This window comes from Rhamphochromis longiceps, linkage group LG2 (assembly GCF_057381845.1).
Source record: "Rhamphochromis longiceps isolate RC_006_pf linkage group LG2, R_longiceps_female_GT1.1, whole genome shotgun sequence".
Classification (NCBI taxonomy): Eukaryota; Metazoa; Chordata; class Actinopteri; order Cichliformes; family Cichlidae; genus Rhamphochromis; species Rhamphochromis longiceps.
The window spans coordinates 29,294,895-29,314,452 of NC_140558.1; the positions used below are offsets into that span (position 1 = coordinate 29,294,895).

At 38.4% G+C, this 19,558-nt stretch overlaps 2 protein-coding genes across 4 annotated transcripts; one reads left to right on the forward strand and one right to left on the reverse strand.

Moving 5' to 3' along the window:
• Positions 1-1,228: 1,228 nt before the first annotated feature.
• Positions 1,229-11,043, reverse strand: dctn4 (dynactin 4). 2 transcript variants are annotated; one of them, XM_085421691.1, is made up of 14 exons: positions 10,827-11,043; positions 10,093-10,163; positions 9,788-9,966; positions 9,642-9,685; positions 8,948-9,055; positions 8,275-8,295; positions 7,695-7,768; positions 6,765-6,877; positions 6,567-6,676; positions 6,396-6,469; positions 5,845-5,899; positions 5,182-5,289; positions 2,721-2,818; positions 1,229-2,628 (listed from the first exon to the last, which is right to left on the reverse strand). In XM_085421691.1, the coding sequence occupies exons 1-14, from the start codon at positions 10,959-10,961 to the stop codon at positions 2,409-2,411; spliced, it is 1,410 nt and encodes a 469-aa protein (XP_085277817.1). In that variant the 5' UTR covers positions 10,962-11,043; the 3' UTR covers positions 1,229-2,408. The 2 variants fall into 2 exon arrangements, with proteins under 2 accessions (XP_085277817.1, XP_085277821.1); XM_085421695.1 differs by lacking the exon at positions 8,275-8,295 and having other exon boundaries at positions 1,233-2,628; positions 10,827-11,042.
• A 798-nt stretch (positions 11,044-11,841) lies between these two features.
• gpx3 (glutathione peroxidase 3) lies at positions 11,842-18,876 on the forward strand. Of its 2 annotated transcripts, XM_085421705.1 has the most exons (6): positions 11,842-12,128; positions 15,088-15,246; positions 16,613-16,763; positions 16,871-16,988; positions 17,481-17,580; positions 18,353-18,876. In XM_085421705.1, the coding sequence occupies exons 1-6, from the start codon at positions 12,117-12,119 to the stop codon at positions 18,572-18,574; spliced, it is 762 nt and encodes a 253-aa protein (XP_085277831.1). In that variant the 5' UTR covers positions 11,842-12,116; the 3' UTR covers positions 18,575-18,876. The 2 variants fall into 2 exon arrangements, with proteins under 2 accessions (XP_085277831.1, XP_085277838.1); XM_085421712.1 differs by lacking the exon at positions 11,842-12,128 and having other exon boundaries at positions 15,157-15,217; positions 16,575-16,763.
• The last annotated feature ends 682 nt before the right edge of the window (positions 18,877-19,558 follow it).

Genomic DNA, 19,558 nt, shown 5'->3' on the forward strand with positions numbered 1-19,558 from the left:
TATTTTTCCCAGTTTAAAGGAAAAAACTGCTTTTTCACAGCCACGATTGCTATCGATCGATGTTTTCAGCATGCAGAGAAATTTAAGATCAAGGTTGCCTTGTGCTTGCTCTCATGTCCTCCCAGAGCTCCTTGTGTGGCTGATGTTTAAAAACTATTTGGCTATGGCGCCATCTTGTGGTGAGAGTGAATGACAGACAAAAATGCAAGTCTGATACACGTGATCAAAAAGCTTATTACAAGATTAAACAGATTTGGGGAACTGATGTTACTTCAGATCCACTACTCTATGTATTATGTGTACATCCAAATGATACAATATATGCAAAACTGATATATAAGAGTTCTGCCTTCCTAATTTTTAAAAAACCCTTTATTATGGAACGAATTACTGGAAGACTTCAGTTGAAACCAGAATCATCTTTACTTCTCTCTTCTTCTCATTGCTGTAGGTCATTTTATAAATATTAATTACACTTACATTTTTACAGTGCAGACTACATTGACAAAATCTATATCATAAATGGAGGTTCAACTGAAGATATAGAAAAAAATAAATATATAAAGAATCATAGAGAAATAGTTATAGAGATCAAATCAAACGTGTTTCCTATTACATGAATTAAGTTTTTTATTTTAAAAAAAGCTTTAAAATATGACAATATTTTTAAAGCCATTGCTCTACATTGGCTCATTGCAGTGATGAACTTGGAAAAATATCACCTGAACCTTAATGCAACTGATTATTCGCAATGCAATGTAAGGTTTACATCACAGCTGCTCTAAATTAACAGCAATGGTAAAATCCGTTTTCTGAGTTTCGGTAATAGTTAATCCACCAGTATGTGCAAGAGTTTTTTATTTTTTATGCCAAAATATAATTATTGTTATCTATTAATTTTTTTTAATGTACGGTTTTTAATTCTTTATTTTTAATTAAGATGCCAATTTACAGTCATTTACTTGCATTCCTGGACAAATTTGTTTCATTGGTTGGATGTTATGTAGTCCAGTGTGACGCCTCCAATTTGACAAACAAAAACATGAATTCAGTCATTTTTACTTTGTTGATAGATTTCTAAAATACTTTTTCTTTTTATAAAAGGCAGTCTAATAAATCTCAAGTCAGCAGCTTTACAGTTTTAAGCCATTTGCTTTAATAATAGCACTGTTTTCAGGCACAGCAGCAGGAAAAGTGCTAGAAACCCAGCTTTATGTCAAAAGCAGAGTGGAGCACAGTCTGGAATAACCACTTTAAAACTCGCATCACCCTAGAACATAAGACATTTACGCTTTCTCTTTGACAGCATTATTTATTAGCCAGCACAGATGATTAACTGTGATGTAAGGACAGTTTTTTTTTTTTTTAACCAAGACCAAAAAGAAAACTGGCAGCAGCTAACAATACGCACTGACATTGAGGTCAGTGAGGTCTATGAACCAAAAGCAAGTTTTCAAATCAGACAAAAATAGTGTTTCAATACACAGAAATGACGGGCACTTTGTACTTCATGTCATTTGTACAGTTTCTCATGAATCCTCCTCACAGTGCCATTAGGTTACTGTGCAACTTCAGACAATAATAAAACGATCATATCTATCCAAAGGAGATCCGTTTTAAACATACTACGGAATCAATAATTGTGATGATACTGTGTAGCATGTATGGTTTTTTATTATATATGTGAAGCATGCATGTTATTCTCCTACTGCTGTCTGAAGGATACACAAGCTAAAAGCGCAGAGGCGTGTGTGTGTGTGTGTGTGTGATTCATGGCTGGGATTCACACAGATTGTTCTCTATTCTGATTTCTGATTCTGCTCATCTTTCTATAATCCCACTCCCTCGACTTTGAACTTAAACTTCTATAATCTATAAACAGCAGAGACAAAAAACTCACAAAATACCCACAGCACAACACAGCTGAGACAAAACGTTCGTCAAGGGTGTGGAGAGAAAGGCTGGGAGCAACAAATATGGCATATATATTTACCGTAATCAAATTAAAGCTTCATTTTAGTCAGAAACGATATGCATATAATAAGGATCTGTCCCCTCTATGTAACCACATGCTAAACTGCCTCTTACTGATGAACTATAAAGTGTTTAAGATGAGAAAGAGGAGGTTTTGGGTACATTAGGCAACAATAAACCGGACCAAGAATCTATAGTTATCAGTTAAGTGTGCAACAAGTCATGGTTTCATATAGTTTTATAAACTGTGCAGCACAGGGATCTGCTGATGTGGCTTAAGCCAAAGCATAACAACAGCATCTGAAAGCCTTAAAGGTGCCAAATTATCCTTAAGCTTCAATGAGCTGAATCAGAAATCAGTTTTAAATTAAATTAATCCCAGTTTGAAGGTATTAGTTCGAAGAGCCTAACACTGGTGAACACAGTACTTGGGTTCAGGAAGCGAGGGGTCCCAGCCTCAGCTCCACGTGGTGAGTGAGCCAGATGGCTTCAGCGGCAGTGTCGGCTCCCTCCTCGCTCGGCCGGATGGGACCAGCGAGGTTGCGGAAGTCATGTCGGATCTTAAAAGAAACCGTGACATCCGTATCCTCTTCTTTCTGAGGGATCACTTTGATAAAGAAACCAATCTTGTTGGATTTCCTGAAGGCAACAACACTGTGGAAAAGACAGAGATATCAAGTGGAGTGAGGGTGTTTTCTCATGCCATTACTGTTAAAGAGCAAGCGTGGGTTTGTGTGTTGACTCACTCTGGGTCGTCCTGGAAGTCCTGAGGTTCGGCTAGTTCATCATACTCAGCAGCAGCATCCTTTCCTGCTAAGAGTAGTTCCTTACTGGGCACTAAAACCTGAAAAAAATAACAAGCAGTAATGTTTACAGCAAGATTTTAAATGTTAGAGTCACATTAAGATGAATTATTACACTTCTTTCTAAGTTAATCGCATCTTAAAATGAACAATGGTGGTTATTAAATAAAAAGATGTATTTTTCTGAAGTTGACACCTCACATAAAAACTCATGCTCGTCTGACTGTTATATCTGTGTTGTGTTTAAGGGGGAAAATAAGTCAACTGAATCACACTTTTTGCTAAAATTGATGCTTCTTTTCAGCTGTCAAAAGACTTACAGAGAGAACAGATGTAGTACATAAAATATATGTAGGAGGTGGGTGAACTTAGCCATGAGAAGTAGCGATAAAACTCAACCGAGCATAGCTTGATATGGTTCGCAATATCCCTCAGGTGTTTGTATATCAGATCGAGCATAAAGCCGGGACTGCACTCTCCGTTTGGCCATAATGTCAATGGAAATGGGTCATCAGGATGCTCTTATTTGGCCAGGAGCTCTACCTTACTCGAGCTGGCCCATGACTTCATCACTAAAGAGGCTGGTAATAAAAAAAACGCCTATAGTCAGAGAGCCTCAGTGCACCAGGCAGCACTGTTAGCTGTGACTAACAGTATGAAGAGATGACGCGAAGGCTACAGACAAGCCAATTTGCAAAACAGCCGAGCTGCTGAGTAAAATTTGAATAAATAAGGTATAAGTATAGAACAAAATGGCTAACATATGCACATTTTGTATATGGTGCCAGCACACTAGGAAAAAAAAAAAAAAGGTTTACCACCGTGTTGCATCACCTGTTTGAGACCAACTGCTGCACTTGTGAAATCCAAATACTTTCCTTTTCTCACTTGATGCATTATCTTGCTGCTTGAGGGCCTCTTTTGTCATATTTTTTGTTTCATACCACACCAAATGTTTTCTATCAGTGACCGGTCACACACACCCAGTCAAGCACCTGGGCTTGTTTACCACAAAGATACAGATTTCAGAAAGGAAATCAGTGAAACAACTGGATTCTTTGAACCTATTAATGATATTACAAACCTCCGTTAAAATTAACAGGTAAGTCTTTAATTATCTATAAGAGCGGCTCTTCTGGTTATCATTTTGAAAACAAGTCTAATATTTGCAGTCTGAAGTTTCTTTCACTGGATGCATTTGTGGTTGCTTTCTAAAATGTCAATAGGCAAAACAAAAGAAAAAAATTGAGAACTTACAAGTAGAGCTGGGCGATAGAACAATAACGATATGTATTGCGAAATAACTTTTTCTCGATAGAAAAGTTAAACTATTGCGATAGGCCTCATCTCTCTTGTCCTCTTAAAAAAAAGAAAAAAGAACAGTCAATCCAAATTAAGTAGCGCAGAGCCGAACCAAGCATAGCCGCAGCGTCACGTCACGTGACTTGTTACGTACAGCACAAGTGCCAAGCCGGACATGTGTATTTGTTTGGGAAGCAGCCAGCCGCCGTGCCGCCCGGGTAATGGAGGAAATGAGTGTGCCGACTAGAGAAAAATCAACCGAGTGCGTGACCGAAGGTTACCGAAGAGAAAACATGATGGCTCCAATGCCGGAGAGATTGTCAAACGGAAGAGCCAGAGAAGTTCCGTAGTGTGAAGGTATTTCGGCTATTTCAAGTCTGACAAAAAACAGAGTAGCACGCACTGTAAATTGTGCCGAAAGCAAGTCTGGAAATACAATAAACCGGTGCATGCTCAATGTCTGACTGAAAGCGCTAATTCGTCATTCGGCTTTTGTCAGATTAAAGTAACTGTTAAAACTGTTTGAAAAGCTAAGCTATACAACAAGGAGAATTTCCTTTTAGTTCTCAGTTTATTTGATATTGACAAAAGTTAGTCAGTTTTGTCTGTTCTTCTGTAAAACAAACTAAGATTTATTTTTAGAATTAATATTTTGTTTCTAAGTGGAATTGACAATTTAGTCTGTTTCGTTTGTTCTATTTTGAAACTTAAACGCTTTAGCGGCTGCCTTTTGTGTAGTTTGCAATATTTGCCTTTATTTATCTGAAAAAGTCTCATGTTCCTTAAGTACATCTACCCTGTTGAACTTATTATGGGAAATAAATATTTAAATCAAAACAAGCTGCTGATTATTTCACATTTTACTTGTGAGCAACGGCACATTTAAATCTTACAAATATAGTTATTTGGCTTATATCGTGATAGATATCGTTATCGCCTGAAATGAAAAAACATATCGTGATATGAAAAAATCTTATATCGCCCAGCTCTACTTACAAGAGATTTTAAAAACTTCATTAAAGTTACAAAGTTTTGTATCAATTTCGGATCGACTGTTGTGCCTGTGTGTCAATAGAAGCGATTAAAAAAATAAATAAAATACCTTTGCAGTGCTATTAATCTCATCAGGGTCATTTTCCTCACAAGAGGTCAGTGAGACATGGGTGATGTTCTCCACTGGGTTGGTCAGGGTCAGCAGCACCTGGCTCTCCTAAACAGCGAATGGCAGGAAAGAAAAAAGATAAGGCAAATGCTTGTCATCGTTTCCAAGTTTATGTGTACACTAATGGTTTTTCCTTATTTCCATGCCTAATTACATTGTAGATTCTCACAGATGGTATCAAAACTATGAATGAACACATATGGGATCATGTAGTAAACAAAAAAGTGTTAAATAACTCAAAACATGTTTTATATTTTACATTCCTGAAAGTAGCCACCCTTTGCTTTGTTGACAGCTCTGCAAACCCATGGCCTTCTCTCAGTGAGCTTCATGGTGTAGTCACCTGAAATGGTTTTTACTTCAAATTCCCAGAGCTTTCATGCATCAATAATTAAAAATAGACCAGATAAAATTCATTTTGGAAAATTGCAGATGTCGTGTACACATGCAGAGATGTGTCTACAATGTAATAGCCATGAAAATAAAGAAAAAACATTAAATGAGAAGGCATGTAACAAACTTTTTGCTGGCAGTGTGCACAGAATTTAAAAAAAAAAAATCTAAAATACAAGATAATCTACCAAAGTTCGTGCAGACACTGACCTTCCCATTCCGGAGATTTGGAATGGACATAATTCTCACTTCTGGGATATAACTCCTGTGGGAGGAAGAGGAAGGCAGACAGTCAATACACTAACACACCAAAGATCACTAAACATTCAGTCAGAGTGACCTAATGTCTAAACTCCTGAAAACAAAACAAAAAGAAGAAAAAGCACACAGTGAAAACTGTCTCCATTTAACCCTCCTGTTATGTTGGTCTCCAGGAACACCAATTATGCTCCTGGGTTAATTTGACCTGGGGCAAATTTACTCATCCAAAAGTGTCAGAAACACTGGCATTGATTATTTTACAATTTTCTTTTATAATTTAATTTTTTTCATTTTCTGTAGTGATGCAGATGACATGTGACATCTCTTCTGTTCTGGGTCAATCTGACCCGCAACATAACAGGAGGGTTAATGTGCTCATGCATTTGCATGAAAAATGTCCCGACGTCTTTATACAGTCATCCAACTAAACAACATTTATACTTGACGATAAACTGCTGAGAAAAAAATGTTTCAAACGTAAACAGAAGAGCAGCACTCACACAGCCACCAGCTGAATTTTAAACTTAATTGAAGTAGGATTAAACTCTGGCTTGCTCAAGTTGTGCTCGCATTTCTGAAGAAGGGGGAAAAAAAAGACTCATGTAAATATAATCTATTAAAAGAGAGGCTTTGATAGATATGGAACACTAAAAGCCTGAAGAGGTGCTGACCCTGCAGCGCAGCGAGCGCTTCATCAGGAGGTGTTTGTGTCTTGGGTGGAGCTGAGACGCCCCTGCAGGCTGGAAGTCTGGCTGCAGAAGCCGCTGTCGCAGCGTGGTCACTGCAAGACAAGAGAAATTACAGATTCAACTTGACCTCACTTTGACAAGCTCTCGGTACTGTTCAGCGAGCACCAGATAAGACCATACCTTCAGGTAAATTGATGGGTCTGGTGTAACAATCCTCAGGCAGGGGCTCCACCTCATCAAGTGCCTGGGCTGGTTCAATGGTGATCTCCTTCTGGTCTTCACCCTCTTTGAGGCTAATTAGATTAACATAAATACTGCTTAATAAGCTGTTATTTCTCTTTAAGAAAGAAAAGAGAAATAACAGCTATTATTTCTCTTTAATGACAGTCTTTAAAGTAACTGGAAGTTAATTACATACACTGCAACGCAAACAGTGCAGGTATTTTTGGAGGCTCTAGCTCTTTATAAATAACCTACTCACATAAAAGTTGCACGGTTACAGTTAGAACAAAGAAACTTTGGAAAACTTAAGGTTGATGCCTTCAAGGGCATCCAACTTTTCATACTTGGCTACTGAACAAGAGTCCTTTGAAACAAGAGACAACCAAGTACACATCACTCTTTTCAGAGAGTCCTCGCCAGCTTTACATTCGTCCCCTCGGTCTGACAGCATAGTTTATCAATACGCTGCCTTTTGTCAGCTAATCATTAATCCAAAATGTTAGGCAGGGTCCTTGAATGAATTCTGGTGAGCGATCTCTGTTAACAATTATATCAGTACAAGGTGATGATGCAATTTGAGAACAAGAAAAAAGGTGACAAACTGTTCATTGTGATGGATTAACTACAATAAGTATCTAAAGACAAGTTCCAAGGCTCTGTAAATTCATTTTTATGGCACCCTGAAATTAATCAAACTAATGGTTTGTGGACGGCAGAAAATTAATCTGAGTCACTGATAATATGCATGTCAAAGATGTGAGACATTGAAAACAGGTGCTGACCTTGAAAGTCAAAAAAAGTTCAAAAGGACAAAACCGGTTGATGGGATGTGTTAAAAGCTGCAATAACTGCAGATAAACATGATAATAAAAATATAAAAAAACTCACGAAAGGCCAGCCAGGCTTGATAGTGGAGCTCCAGGCCTCTGTCTCTGCAGTCTGGTTCCAAGGCCATATTTTTCCTGAGTAGAATTGGAGGACAAAACATGATCAGAGATCTAGCCTAGTGAACACTGAAATGTCAAGATGATTATAAATATGCATCTACAGTTATTTATCTACATGACAAATACAACACAACATCCTGACCCAAAAAATTTAGTTTATGGCAAGTTTTGAGAATTAAAAAAAATGTAAAGAAGTGGAAAAACAACAAATAAAGAACAAACTGTTAAAATTAGCAGTGGTAAGAGACAGAAAGAAGAGCCTTTGTACTCTAGACTAGAGGAAGAGAATCAACTCATATTTAATGAATAAATGTCTTGAAAGAGAAAGATCTTCTGTAGCTTCCCTCCCTCTAATCAACATAAAGGCTCTCCTTGTGTGGATCTCGGTCTCATTTACCCAAGAAACATTCATGTGATCTGTGAGGTCAGTCAGTAACAGAGCAGACAAGAACAGATAGAAATAGAAAACAGTGCTACTGTAAAAGATGAGAATACCCAAATTGTGAAAAAGTACAACTCACCACCACATGAATAGTGTGTTGCTGGGGGATAAAAACCAAAATGTCAGAGTGCATAAGCAAAGAAAAAAAAAGGAAAAAGGAGAGAATAAAGAACAAGGTGAAACCAAAGCGATCAAGCAAAACATTATTGATATTTGGTGACATGCAACGGCAACAGAAATGCATCAGTGATGGAAAACAACTGCAGGATATCACAGCTTAAGTGGCTCCACTGCGCGATAGGAAAGACGGGTTTGCATTAATGGATGTTAATTGTCAAAGAAGAAAACGGCAGGTGTGAACAATGCACCAAGCTAACAAAGCGTGAAGACCACATCCAAAGCAGGGGGGCATAAAACTCATTGTGCACATTTTCCGCTACGTTCAGGCAAATCACACTGGTGACTACCATGACATTTGTTTCTTAAGCAGGGTAACAGCATGGGCATGGTGTGAATCTGTAAACCAAGCACAGCAAGTCTATTCCCGCCTGCTTTGGCTTAAAGCATGCAAATCAAATGACATCCTTACTGACACAAAGAAATATTTCTGTATTTATTATTTAAATCAAAGTCTATGTAAATTAGTTTGTTATTTGCAATTTATTGCTGCTATTCGCAATAACGACAAACCACACAGAGGCAACAGCTAACATGAAGCTGTTCATCTGTGGGGCTCAGAGAGAGCAGAGTACCGAGAACGCCAGGGGCATGCACTGTCGTCTCCTGGCCATCTTCTTCCTGTCCCTCTCCTGCTTCTCTCGGTGGGCCAGCTGCTGGTAATACTCAATCAGTTTGTTGATCTGGAGCAAACAAACAAGAATCAGTTCTTTATGTACTTTTATAAAAACAGACTATATTGTAATTTAAAAGAGAACTAGATACATTATGCTACATATAGTATAGGTTCATATCAATACCTATATTATCACAAATTTATTATGTCCCTATATGCAATATAGTTTTTTTCTTAATTAATAGCTTGGAGAATATTATTGGCTGATACTGGTCTTAGTAAACGCAACTTATGTAATTTTTTTTACAAGTTCGTATGATTGTATTAAAATGTGATAGACTTAAAGCTGTAGAAAACTGTGGAATAATAATAATCTGCAAAAATTAAAACAGTTGACTTCCTGCAATAACTACATGTGTGTAAAGACGCTCATTGCAAGACATAAATAAATAAATGGGAGCATGTGCAGTTCGTGCATGTCAGTTTTGTAGCCTAAGCAAATGTTCAGCTATTTCAGTTTAGCCTGGGTTGTGTTATTGAGGGTGTCACTTATTCAGGGGCACATCAGTTTAAAAGCAAGCAATGTGTTATCAGGAAACATGTGAGCAACTTGAGAAAAATTTAGATGGCCACAGGGTGGAAAAAAAACCTACCCGCTGAGTATGAGGGTTCTCCGGCTCCTGCCATCCACCACTGGCTGCAGTGAACAAAATGCAAACATCAGACTTTAGACAGTCACAGAGAACAAATACAGCCTTGACCAAAAAAGGTTAACTAGGATTAGTGAACTAGCACTCACCAACTGATTTGTCAGCCATGCCCACATCTCTTGAGGTCCAGCGACAGAAGCCGCAGGCCAAATAGTACGCTTTCTTCATGGCTGTCTTGGTAGGATCATCAGGCAGAGGAGCTGGGATGTTGGTGGCCCGAGTAGATAGTGTGTGCATGCAGCACGGGCAGTCAAAACAGTTTGCACACCTACAACAGAGCACACCAATAATTAAGAATGAAACTAAGGTCGCTAATTACATAGTGACATAAGGGGTGGAATATAAACACGGAGCTTTTTCTACGAATCTGCAAAGAAAAGCAGATCAATCTTACCTGTTCTTTTTAAGCTTAGCCTCTGCAGACGGCATGTTTTCCAGACAGCTGGGACAATAGTGGGAGTCCACCTGAACACAGAGAAGTCAGTCTTAAAGTGTATTTTAAACACGCTTCCCAACTGCTTGATTACCAACAGTGTTATCAGGAATAAATAGGATTATCGTTGTACCATTCCTTAGAACAGTATGGTACCATGAAACAGGGGAACCCGTTTTATTTCATTTTTATCTATTCTTCAATGAAGTAAAAGTTAAGCTTTCAATCAAGTAGTAGTATATTAACAAATATTCGTCAGGGTATCCTATGATGATGGTGATGCTACTAGCTAAATCGCTCTGGGCGTGGTGTCTGTAACTTTGAGTTAGGTTTACAAGGTTTTAACAGTGAGGACGTTAGCAAGGACAGACCGACATCAAAATATTTTGCTTGTGTACTTGTTTTAATTAGAGAACATGCCACCCACAGCTTTATATAAGCTAACCTGTGCGTTTAATGCTAAAGCCGACAGATAGCAACGGCTCATTAGCTTGCGCTTGCTTCTTTCAACAAGCGGAAGTGAAACCGTACAACCAATGAGATTAGGGGACCGTTTGATTGACAAACGGCTTGGCAAGACAACTCAGCATATGGCTGAACTAGTCCCTCCCGCCTGTCAAAGCTAACAGAAGGTAACAAAGTAGCTAGAAAAGGCTAACTGTTAGCGGAGGATGATGAGAAAAACACTAACGTACCTCGTGAGACACGCATTCCAGAGATCGTAGCTCACTGCAGTAGCGACAGAAATAAAGCTGAGACAGGGGGGCTCTAATTTTTTTCTCCCCACGAACCAGATAGACAACTCTATCTGGCTGCAGAAGGGACGCCATCTCCGAGGAACGTAGACGAGCCCAGCGACTCACTGGACCGTCTGCTAGTGTTGATGCCACCGCTGGTTGCTTGGCTGGAGAAACCAATGACTGTAGAAAACAGTGAGCTCATCGTCGCCCTCGTGTGGTGAATATAGAAAACGCCACGTTTATGTTTTGGCCAGAGTTGTGTGTGAGATTTGCGTTTGTGGCCTGTTGTTCCCATTTCTTTAGCCGAATGAAAAACAGGAAGAAAAGTTTGAGGTATATCAAATTACGCAAGAACTAGACTGATAATCAGTGGAAACGGATCTTGCAGAGTGATGAATCCAAGTTTTAAATTTTTGGTCCAAATTATCAGCAATATGTTTGGAGCAGGTTTGGGGCGAGGTACAACAGTGAGTGTCTATAGCCATCAGTAAAACACAGTGGAGCCTCTGTCATGATTTGGGGCTGCATTCCAGTCAGCAGTGTTGTAGATCTCATACAAAATGGATGGAATTGTGAACAAACCCGGAAAAAAACAGTGAAATTCTGATCCATGCAATACTAAAGCATCTACAGTAGTGTAGGTCTTTATCTTTATGCTTTAAACTTTAAGATTTAAAAACAATATTTTTTTCCCTTATTCCCACATAATATTAGAAAGAATCACATTTTTCTTATAATTGGCTCTACTTAAACAGTAATGATTAAGTCCAAGAATATCTCAGGATGACACAAAGAAGATATGGCAGAAATCTGCACCCAAGTTTCTGTTGTGTTACCTGGAGTTTTGACAAAGCTGCATTTTATTTTATATATACTGTATAAAAGTATTTGTATGTGCACTTATTCATGTCCTCACAGCCCCTTGCAACTGATCATAATCAATTAAATTTCAGTATTTCTCCTTAACCAGAGAAATTCATGGGATATTTGGCCCTTCTGGTGCCTCTTGCTTCCCCGCTGCATAACAACTTATTCTGGCCTGCAGATCTGAGCCGAACGCTGTGTACAAAATACAGTGAGCGATACACTCGAACAGGCTTGCAAAGACTCCTGTCAGCCACCCACAGGGCATATGGCCAAGTACCAGCTCACCATGGCAACAGCTGATCCCGGAGAGGAGAGAGGAAGAGAAATGATCCATGAATAAAATAAACCAACAGTAGGCCGCTTAGCTCTCATGCAATCATGAAGATTCGGGTAAGTTCAACTTGTAACACCGCAGGAGCTTTTTATTCATTTACTTTAGCATAAATGTTTCATTCAAAGCACACTGACTGCAGTTATAGCAGCAGTTATAGTAACATATGCACTTTTGAAACTATGTCACACTGCAGTATCTCTGTTAATAGGTGAGATTTGACACTATAAACTACTATAAACACAACAGGTTAGTGCTGAGTTTATAGTGTCTAAAGCTGCTGCCATGTCGGTGCTGTGGCAGATTTGAAAGTACAACTCAATATTGATGTGCAGCTCAGCTGGTTTGTATTCAATACACACTGAGTTCTACATGTATTTATTTTTTCAATCTCAGATTCACGAGACATGATTATTTAATCCTCCAAACAGAAGAAAAACAACACATTACAAGAGAGGTCCTCGGTTAGGGTAAACTAATCTTGCATAACTGGCTTGATAAGTCAAGCAGAAAGATCCTGATTTGTTCAGTGTAATGTGCCCCCTGTTGCTTAATTCCAGTGTGTTCTGTTTAATAGTAATCCAACAGTCAAACACACACAAATCCAAGGCCATGCACACAGAACCTCATGCTCTCTGTCTGAATAGTAAGTTAGAGATTCATGAAGGTGTCTCTTGATTGTAGAGTGTAGATAGTCTTAGCTCTCCCAGTGTTCTTCACTTGGATAAACACTGTAAAGTTGGTTTTCTTAACCATGGAAATAATTCTGTCATCATCCACTTTAGTTGTCTTCTGTGGAACTTAACAAGGTTCCAAGTAGAGCTTCAACATGCAACAAGAAGAAATCTAAATCTGTGCAAAACTGTGGATTCATTGTCATTTTCTGTCAGGTAGTCACACCGTCATGACGTTCTGATTGCAAAGGCAAAAAAACATTCCCTTTTTGAACGTGGCCAGGTTGTTGAACTGCATAAGCAGGGTTTGTTTGTTTGTGAATTTATTTCGAACATGTAAACAATATACAGGTACATTTAGTAAAGAAAATTAGAGAAAAAAATACTATACAAAATAAAGTCAGTACATTTCAATAGTGCCTCTGTTCGGATTCATTTACATGTCAAAAGGGAGTGGGAAGAAGTACACACTTATTTAATCCCACCCCTTTGCCATAAGTTATCAGTCAATATTTAGTCAGCTTCCTTACTTATATAATCTGTAATAAAAAGTGAACAGATTTCTGATATACTATATACTATAATATCACATCATGAAATTTTGTAAATAGAGACATTCACTTAATTTCCCTTTCTTTATAGTTCAAGAAGATCATGTCTTTATAACTCTTTTTTAACTGTTTTATATTTGTTATATATTCAAACTGTTCCACAGTTTCACTCTATGCACAGAAACACAAATGCTTTTTCTTGTAGTACATACCTTCCCTGTTTTGAAGTTACAAAAAACCCTTAAATTGTTTGTGGTCCTCCATAAATTAGAACTTACTTCTTTCAAAAAAAAACATACTCTGAATATTACCTGGTAGTTCTGTATTTTTTGCTTTGAATAGAATTTGTGCTGTTTGGAATTTCACTAGATCAGCAATTTTTAATATTTCATCCTGCAAAAATAGTGAGTTTGTATGTTCACTATAACCTGCATTGTGGATGATTCGAATTGCTTTTTTTTGAAGAGTAAAAAGTGAATGTAATGTGGTTTTATAGTTATTGCCCCAGACCTCTGCACAATAGCTTAAGTATGGTGAAACCAGTGAACAGTAGAGAATATGAAGTGATGTCCTGTCTAATACCTGCTTTGCATCGTTTAATATTGCAATGCTTTGTGATACTTTGGAATGAATACATATTATGTGAGCTCTCCAGTTAAGTTTTTCATCTATTATTACCCCCAGAAATGTATTTTCACTTACTCTTTCAATATCAACACCATTTATTTGAATCTTAGCATTTGTATTTGTACTATTTCCAAATTACATAATTTTAGCTTTATTCAAATTTAACGATAATTTGTTTTTATGAAGCCAGAACTTCACTTTACTTATTTCATTAGTCATGTCATCCAATAAATTCTGCATATCATCACCAGAGCAAAATATGTTAGTATCGTCAGCAAAGAGAACCATTTTTAATACTTTGGACACTTTACAAATGTCATTAATCTATAAGTTGAAGAATTTTGGGCCCAAAACTGACCCTTGGGGTACACCACAAGCAACCACCATTTAATTTCACAAACTGCTTCCTGTCACTTAAATAACTCCGGACCCAATTTAAAACTAACCCTCTGACACATTAACGTTCCAGTTTTCTTATTAATATATCATGATCTAAAGCTGAAGCTCTACTTGGAACCTTAAGATCCAGCCATGCAAAATATGATTTTTTGCCTTTTTTCAAGTGGTCTTAAACTTTTGATCAGGATTGTACTTCTTCTTTAACTTTTGCAGCGGTTTCAAGGTGTCTAAAATCCCCGATAACTTTGACAACATCACACACATAAACGTACATCTACTATTATTTTTTTCTTTGTATATATGTAACGTGTTCCCTGTCTTGTTTGTGGGTTAAATCTTGGTTAGACGAATAAAATAAGAATTTCCTGTTTGTTTGTTTTTTAGAATAGAATAGAATAGAATAGAATTCAACTTTATTGTCATTGCACATGCACAGGTACAGGGCAACGAAATGCAGTTTGCATCCATCCAGAAGTGCTTTAGTGATATAGATATATTACAATATATATTAGCAATAATATAGATATGTGAGTATATTACAGAAATGGGTCTATTATGGCATGTTATAATGTACACGGTATGAATTGTAATTTGTAATTTGTAATTGTTTATTATTTGTTTGGCATATATAGGCCACCATACCACTGATTACCAAATCGCAAGCATTGTTCTGCCCACAACATTAGCGCTAAGAACGAATAGGTATTTTTCTGACCTGGAGACTACTGACACGTTCATCCGCGCTCACAATCGGTGCACGTCAACAGATGACGACACCTCAGCCAGTTCATTTATCGAGAAGACAGACATCCACAGAGAGCAGTCACCGCGTCTGGGGGAAGGACTGCACGATGTGGGCCGTGTTACCGCTACTGCTGCTCGGTCTGCTGCTACCCGGCTCACCTGTTTACGTTGTAGGTTATCAGGTGAGTGTTGCTTGATTTTCATGGAAAAACAGTCTTCCACAGCATAGGTCTATTTTACTCTTGCAGTTGTTTGTTTGGCCCTGTGTCCGTGTTTTCCAGAATGTTCTTTGTCAAAGATCAAATTATTTGCGTTAAATTATGAGGAAGTTTGAGCGACAATAACTTCCCCAATTGCTCACTATCTGTGCTCAACACACATCTCTTTCAATAACTTCTGCTTATTACTGCTTATTCAAGCTTATGCTGGACAGCAAGCCTTTGAATAGAAACATAAACACCTGTTACTCTGGGCTTCTTTTGTTGGTGAATTTCTAAGCATGATTGCATCCTTTTTCCAAGCTGTGCTGATTTATTGTGAAAAATGACCGTCTAAGGAAGCATCTGGCAATCATCAGCCATAATGACAAGATAAAGTGCATCAACAAAAGCGAATAGCTTAAAACAGAGCCATTTGGAACTGTAATGGCCCTCTGCGTTCATGTTTTTGAATATTGTGATACCCATTTTATATAGAGTCACATCTGCTGCATTGGTAATTTCACGTAAAGATTTCTGGCTGGGTGAGGGTAATTTGACAGCTAAAGTCCCTTTAACTGTTTGTCAGCAGAGTTCTCCTGTTGACACAGAGCTTTATGTTTACTGTAAGGAGCTCTGTTGCCCACACAACAACGCAGGTATGGAGGGGGAAGAAGGGGAAGTATTGCAGCTGTCCCTGATGCTGCTTATTTGGTTAAAGCTTCAGGATCAATTTGGGCAAACAAACTCCTGACATCTGTAGTGGATGGTCAGACTCTCGTGGTGATTGTTTATTTGACCTTGACGGGGACGAAAAAGTAGCTGATAATGAGATTTTCCTATGTGTTGTTTTGTCCAAGTGAGACGCCCGATCCCGAAGATGGCCAGTACCATCACATAAGACTAATAAATATCTTCCTTACTAATGGCAAGTTCTGTACCTGCAAATATTTGCCACTCATTATGCTTCTACTTATTGGCTGATTGCCTGTGATTGTTTGCTATATTGGTCATTAGGTGAAAAAACATTTACCACAAGAACGCAAATGAAACATTGTCATTTTTCAGTCACTCACTGTGGCAGATCATTTAAAGGGTGACTGAACAAAAGGTTAAACACACCCCTCATAAACATTTGTGTGAGGTGAGAGGTTATGTCCACGTTAAGTCCAGCTTCAGGTTTTTGTGTTTCAATATATATTGTGTGCTGTTTGGAAGTCTGAGAGTACATTGTGTTCTTCTTGAAGCAATTCATGTTCAGACTCTCTGTGTTCTTGCTCACCTTAACTGTATAAGCTGTTAGCAAGTTAAAGCAACCATAACTGCTTCGACCTTTTGTCTGTATCTGCAGCAATGCAACTCATCCGTGGAAGGCACCATTTACAAATACAGAGCAAAAACTCTAAATGGTAGTCAGACTGTGAACTTCAGTGACTATGCAGGCAAGGCTGTCCTCTTTGTCAACGTGGCTACATACTGAGGACTCACCAGTCAGTATGTGGGTAAGAGATGGCACAGGCAGCGTTGTTTTGTGCTGCAGTTAAAAAAGAACTAAAGAGGTGGGGGGAAAAGGTTTCTCCACCTGAACTCTTTTCTCTTCTTTCATCAGAACTGAATGCACTGTATGAGGAAATGAACCCACTTGGGTTAACTATTCTTGGCTTCCCCTGCAACCAGTTTGGAAAACAGGAACCAGGGCAAAGGCATGAAATCCTGCCAGGTTTAAAGTGAGAAATCTTTGTCTTTCACTGCACTTCAAGTCTGCCCCATAGAAAACACTGTTTAAAAAATACTCATGAATGAATTAGGGTCGATGAAGGTCATGGTTTTCCAGAGAACTCGATAGGATTTTGATGTGATAACATTAAATTCCCTAGTATTGAGTCACACGCTTATCGCAAGGCCGTATATATGTGCTGTAAGGTGAGAAGCTTTAAAGCAGCATGTAGACAGGAATGTGCAATAACGGTAAATCCTCTGTCAATCAACAAAACTTCATTAAAGCATGAAAGCATCTTTTGGCAGTTTCTGTTCGAGAGTCTCTGCAGCACACCCAGAACGTATGTCTCAGATTGCATCAGTCATCACAGATCCATAGCAAAGCCTTTGCAATACACTATGTGGCTTTACTCGGCTTGTAGGGAATCTAGGGCAGCTGCCAAGCAGTAAAGTACTCAGGGGCATGTCCACTGATAGGATGTCCTTTTTCTGGATTCCAGATACGTTAGGCCTGGCAATGGATTCGTTCCAAACTTCCTGCTGTTTGAGAAAGGTGATGTGAATGGGAAAAATGAGCAAGAGGTTTATACTTTCCTTAAGGTAAGAAACTGTGTGTGAAATTCAGTTGAGTCTTTGTAAGTTGAAACTTACATTTAAATTTTGTATATTACATGTTATTAAACTATTTTTTTCCAAGTATATTATGAATGCTACTGTCTGCTCTCAATGCTTAGACTCTTTACATGTGTTTAGTTATATTCTGTGGGGAAAATAATTATTTGATACCCTGCTGAATTCATAAGCTTTCTAATTTTAGCATTTTCATTTTAATGGAGAAAGACAGAATATCAACCAACAAATCCAGAAAAAAACACATTAAATAAAAGCTGTACATTGATTTGCATATCATTGAGCGGATAAGTATTTTATCCATAAGTAAACCACGACTTACTACTTGGTTAAGGAACCTTGTTTGCCATGGTAAGCTGTTTCTTGTAGTTGGTCACTGGCTCATCTCAGGAGGGATTTTGGGCCACTCCGCTTTACAGAAACAAATCCTTTAGGTTTCTTGGCTGCCGCTTGGTAACTTGGTTTTTATTGGAAATCAAATACTTATTTCATTCAATGACATGCATTAATTCATTTCATTATTAAAATGAAACCAAATTAGAGACTGTTCATTTGTTTGGAAGAGAGTAAACTTAGAAATTCAGCAGGGGATCAAATAATTACTTGCCCCACTGTATTTGAAACAGACTGGATGCACTAGATATAATTCATGCCTTCATGAGCATTTATAAAGGCAGAGAAAACATATGGCCCTGAGCGGTGTTGTTCTGAGTCTTACTTAAAAGTTCTTTGTGCCACGCAGAGCTCTTGCCCCGCTGTCGGAGAAGACTTTGGTCCCATGTACGGCCGGTTGTTCTGGGAGCCTCTTAAGATTAGTGACATCAAGTGGAACTTTGAGAAGTTTCTGGTGGGAATGGATGGGAAGCCAGTGATGAGGTGGCAACCGACCACCAAAGTTTCTGTGGTGCGAGCTGACATCCGGAGATACCTGCTCGAACAATACACAAGGGATGTCTTTAATTAGATGTGATCGATCATTTAGTGTTGTCTGTCTAATGAATTAAGTGTAATCAGATGCAAATGATTAAAACTAAGGTAGCCTGAAAACGAGTAATGTTACAGTTTCTTGTACCGTGAAGATGGCATGTTGAATGAAGAGGAGGCTTGAAAACAGGAACTCTGTGGTGCCTCTTTGGAATCTGGGGTTTAGGCCAGCCTTTCAGTGCATTCAGGCTGCCCTGCAATCCCACAGCACCATGTCATCTTCCCATCTCAGGACTTGTTAACCATTACTGTCTAAATGTTAATTACTTTCAATAAATCATCAAGAATAACACGGTGTTGTGCAGTTTTTTGAGAAACAAACATGAGTGTTGTGTCACAGAAAGGTAAAAACGATGTACTCTGTGGAACAAGACACGGTAAGATACTGAGACATTTAGAATAGATTTATTAAGCCAGTCAAATACAAAAAGTCTCACATGTGCTTTTTTCCTACAGCAAAAAAAAAAAAAGAGAAAAAAAGAAAAGGCTAAAAACCAGGAAAATACATCTGCCATAAATTACAGCATACCTTTCAAAGTGCAATTCTGTTAATATCTCAGCTCTAGCCCATCCTGATTTTGTTCCCTGTTGATATCTTGCTAGATAAAAGTAAGCCATTTCAAACCTTTTTTTTCTTTTTTTTTTGAAGCCCTTCATCTGACTAGTCAAAATACACTATACTAAGTAATCGTAACTGGCATTCAGTTTAAACAGGCAAGGCTTGTTGATTTGGAGATCAGATTTAACTTTTTCCTAATAGTGTGACCTGGAGGTGTGGATCCGCTATCTGTTATTGCGACTTTGACTGCGTTAGAGCAGTTCACAGGTCAGTCGGCAAGGTGTGGGTTGCTGGTTGTTGAAGTGGATGGAAACAAAAAGTCGAGACATCCCGACAGAGGGTTTTATCCTCTGGGGTGGCTGTACTGCTGTAACTGGGTGTTTAACCACGGCCTACGAATTCTGA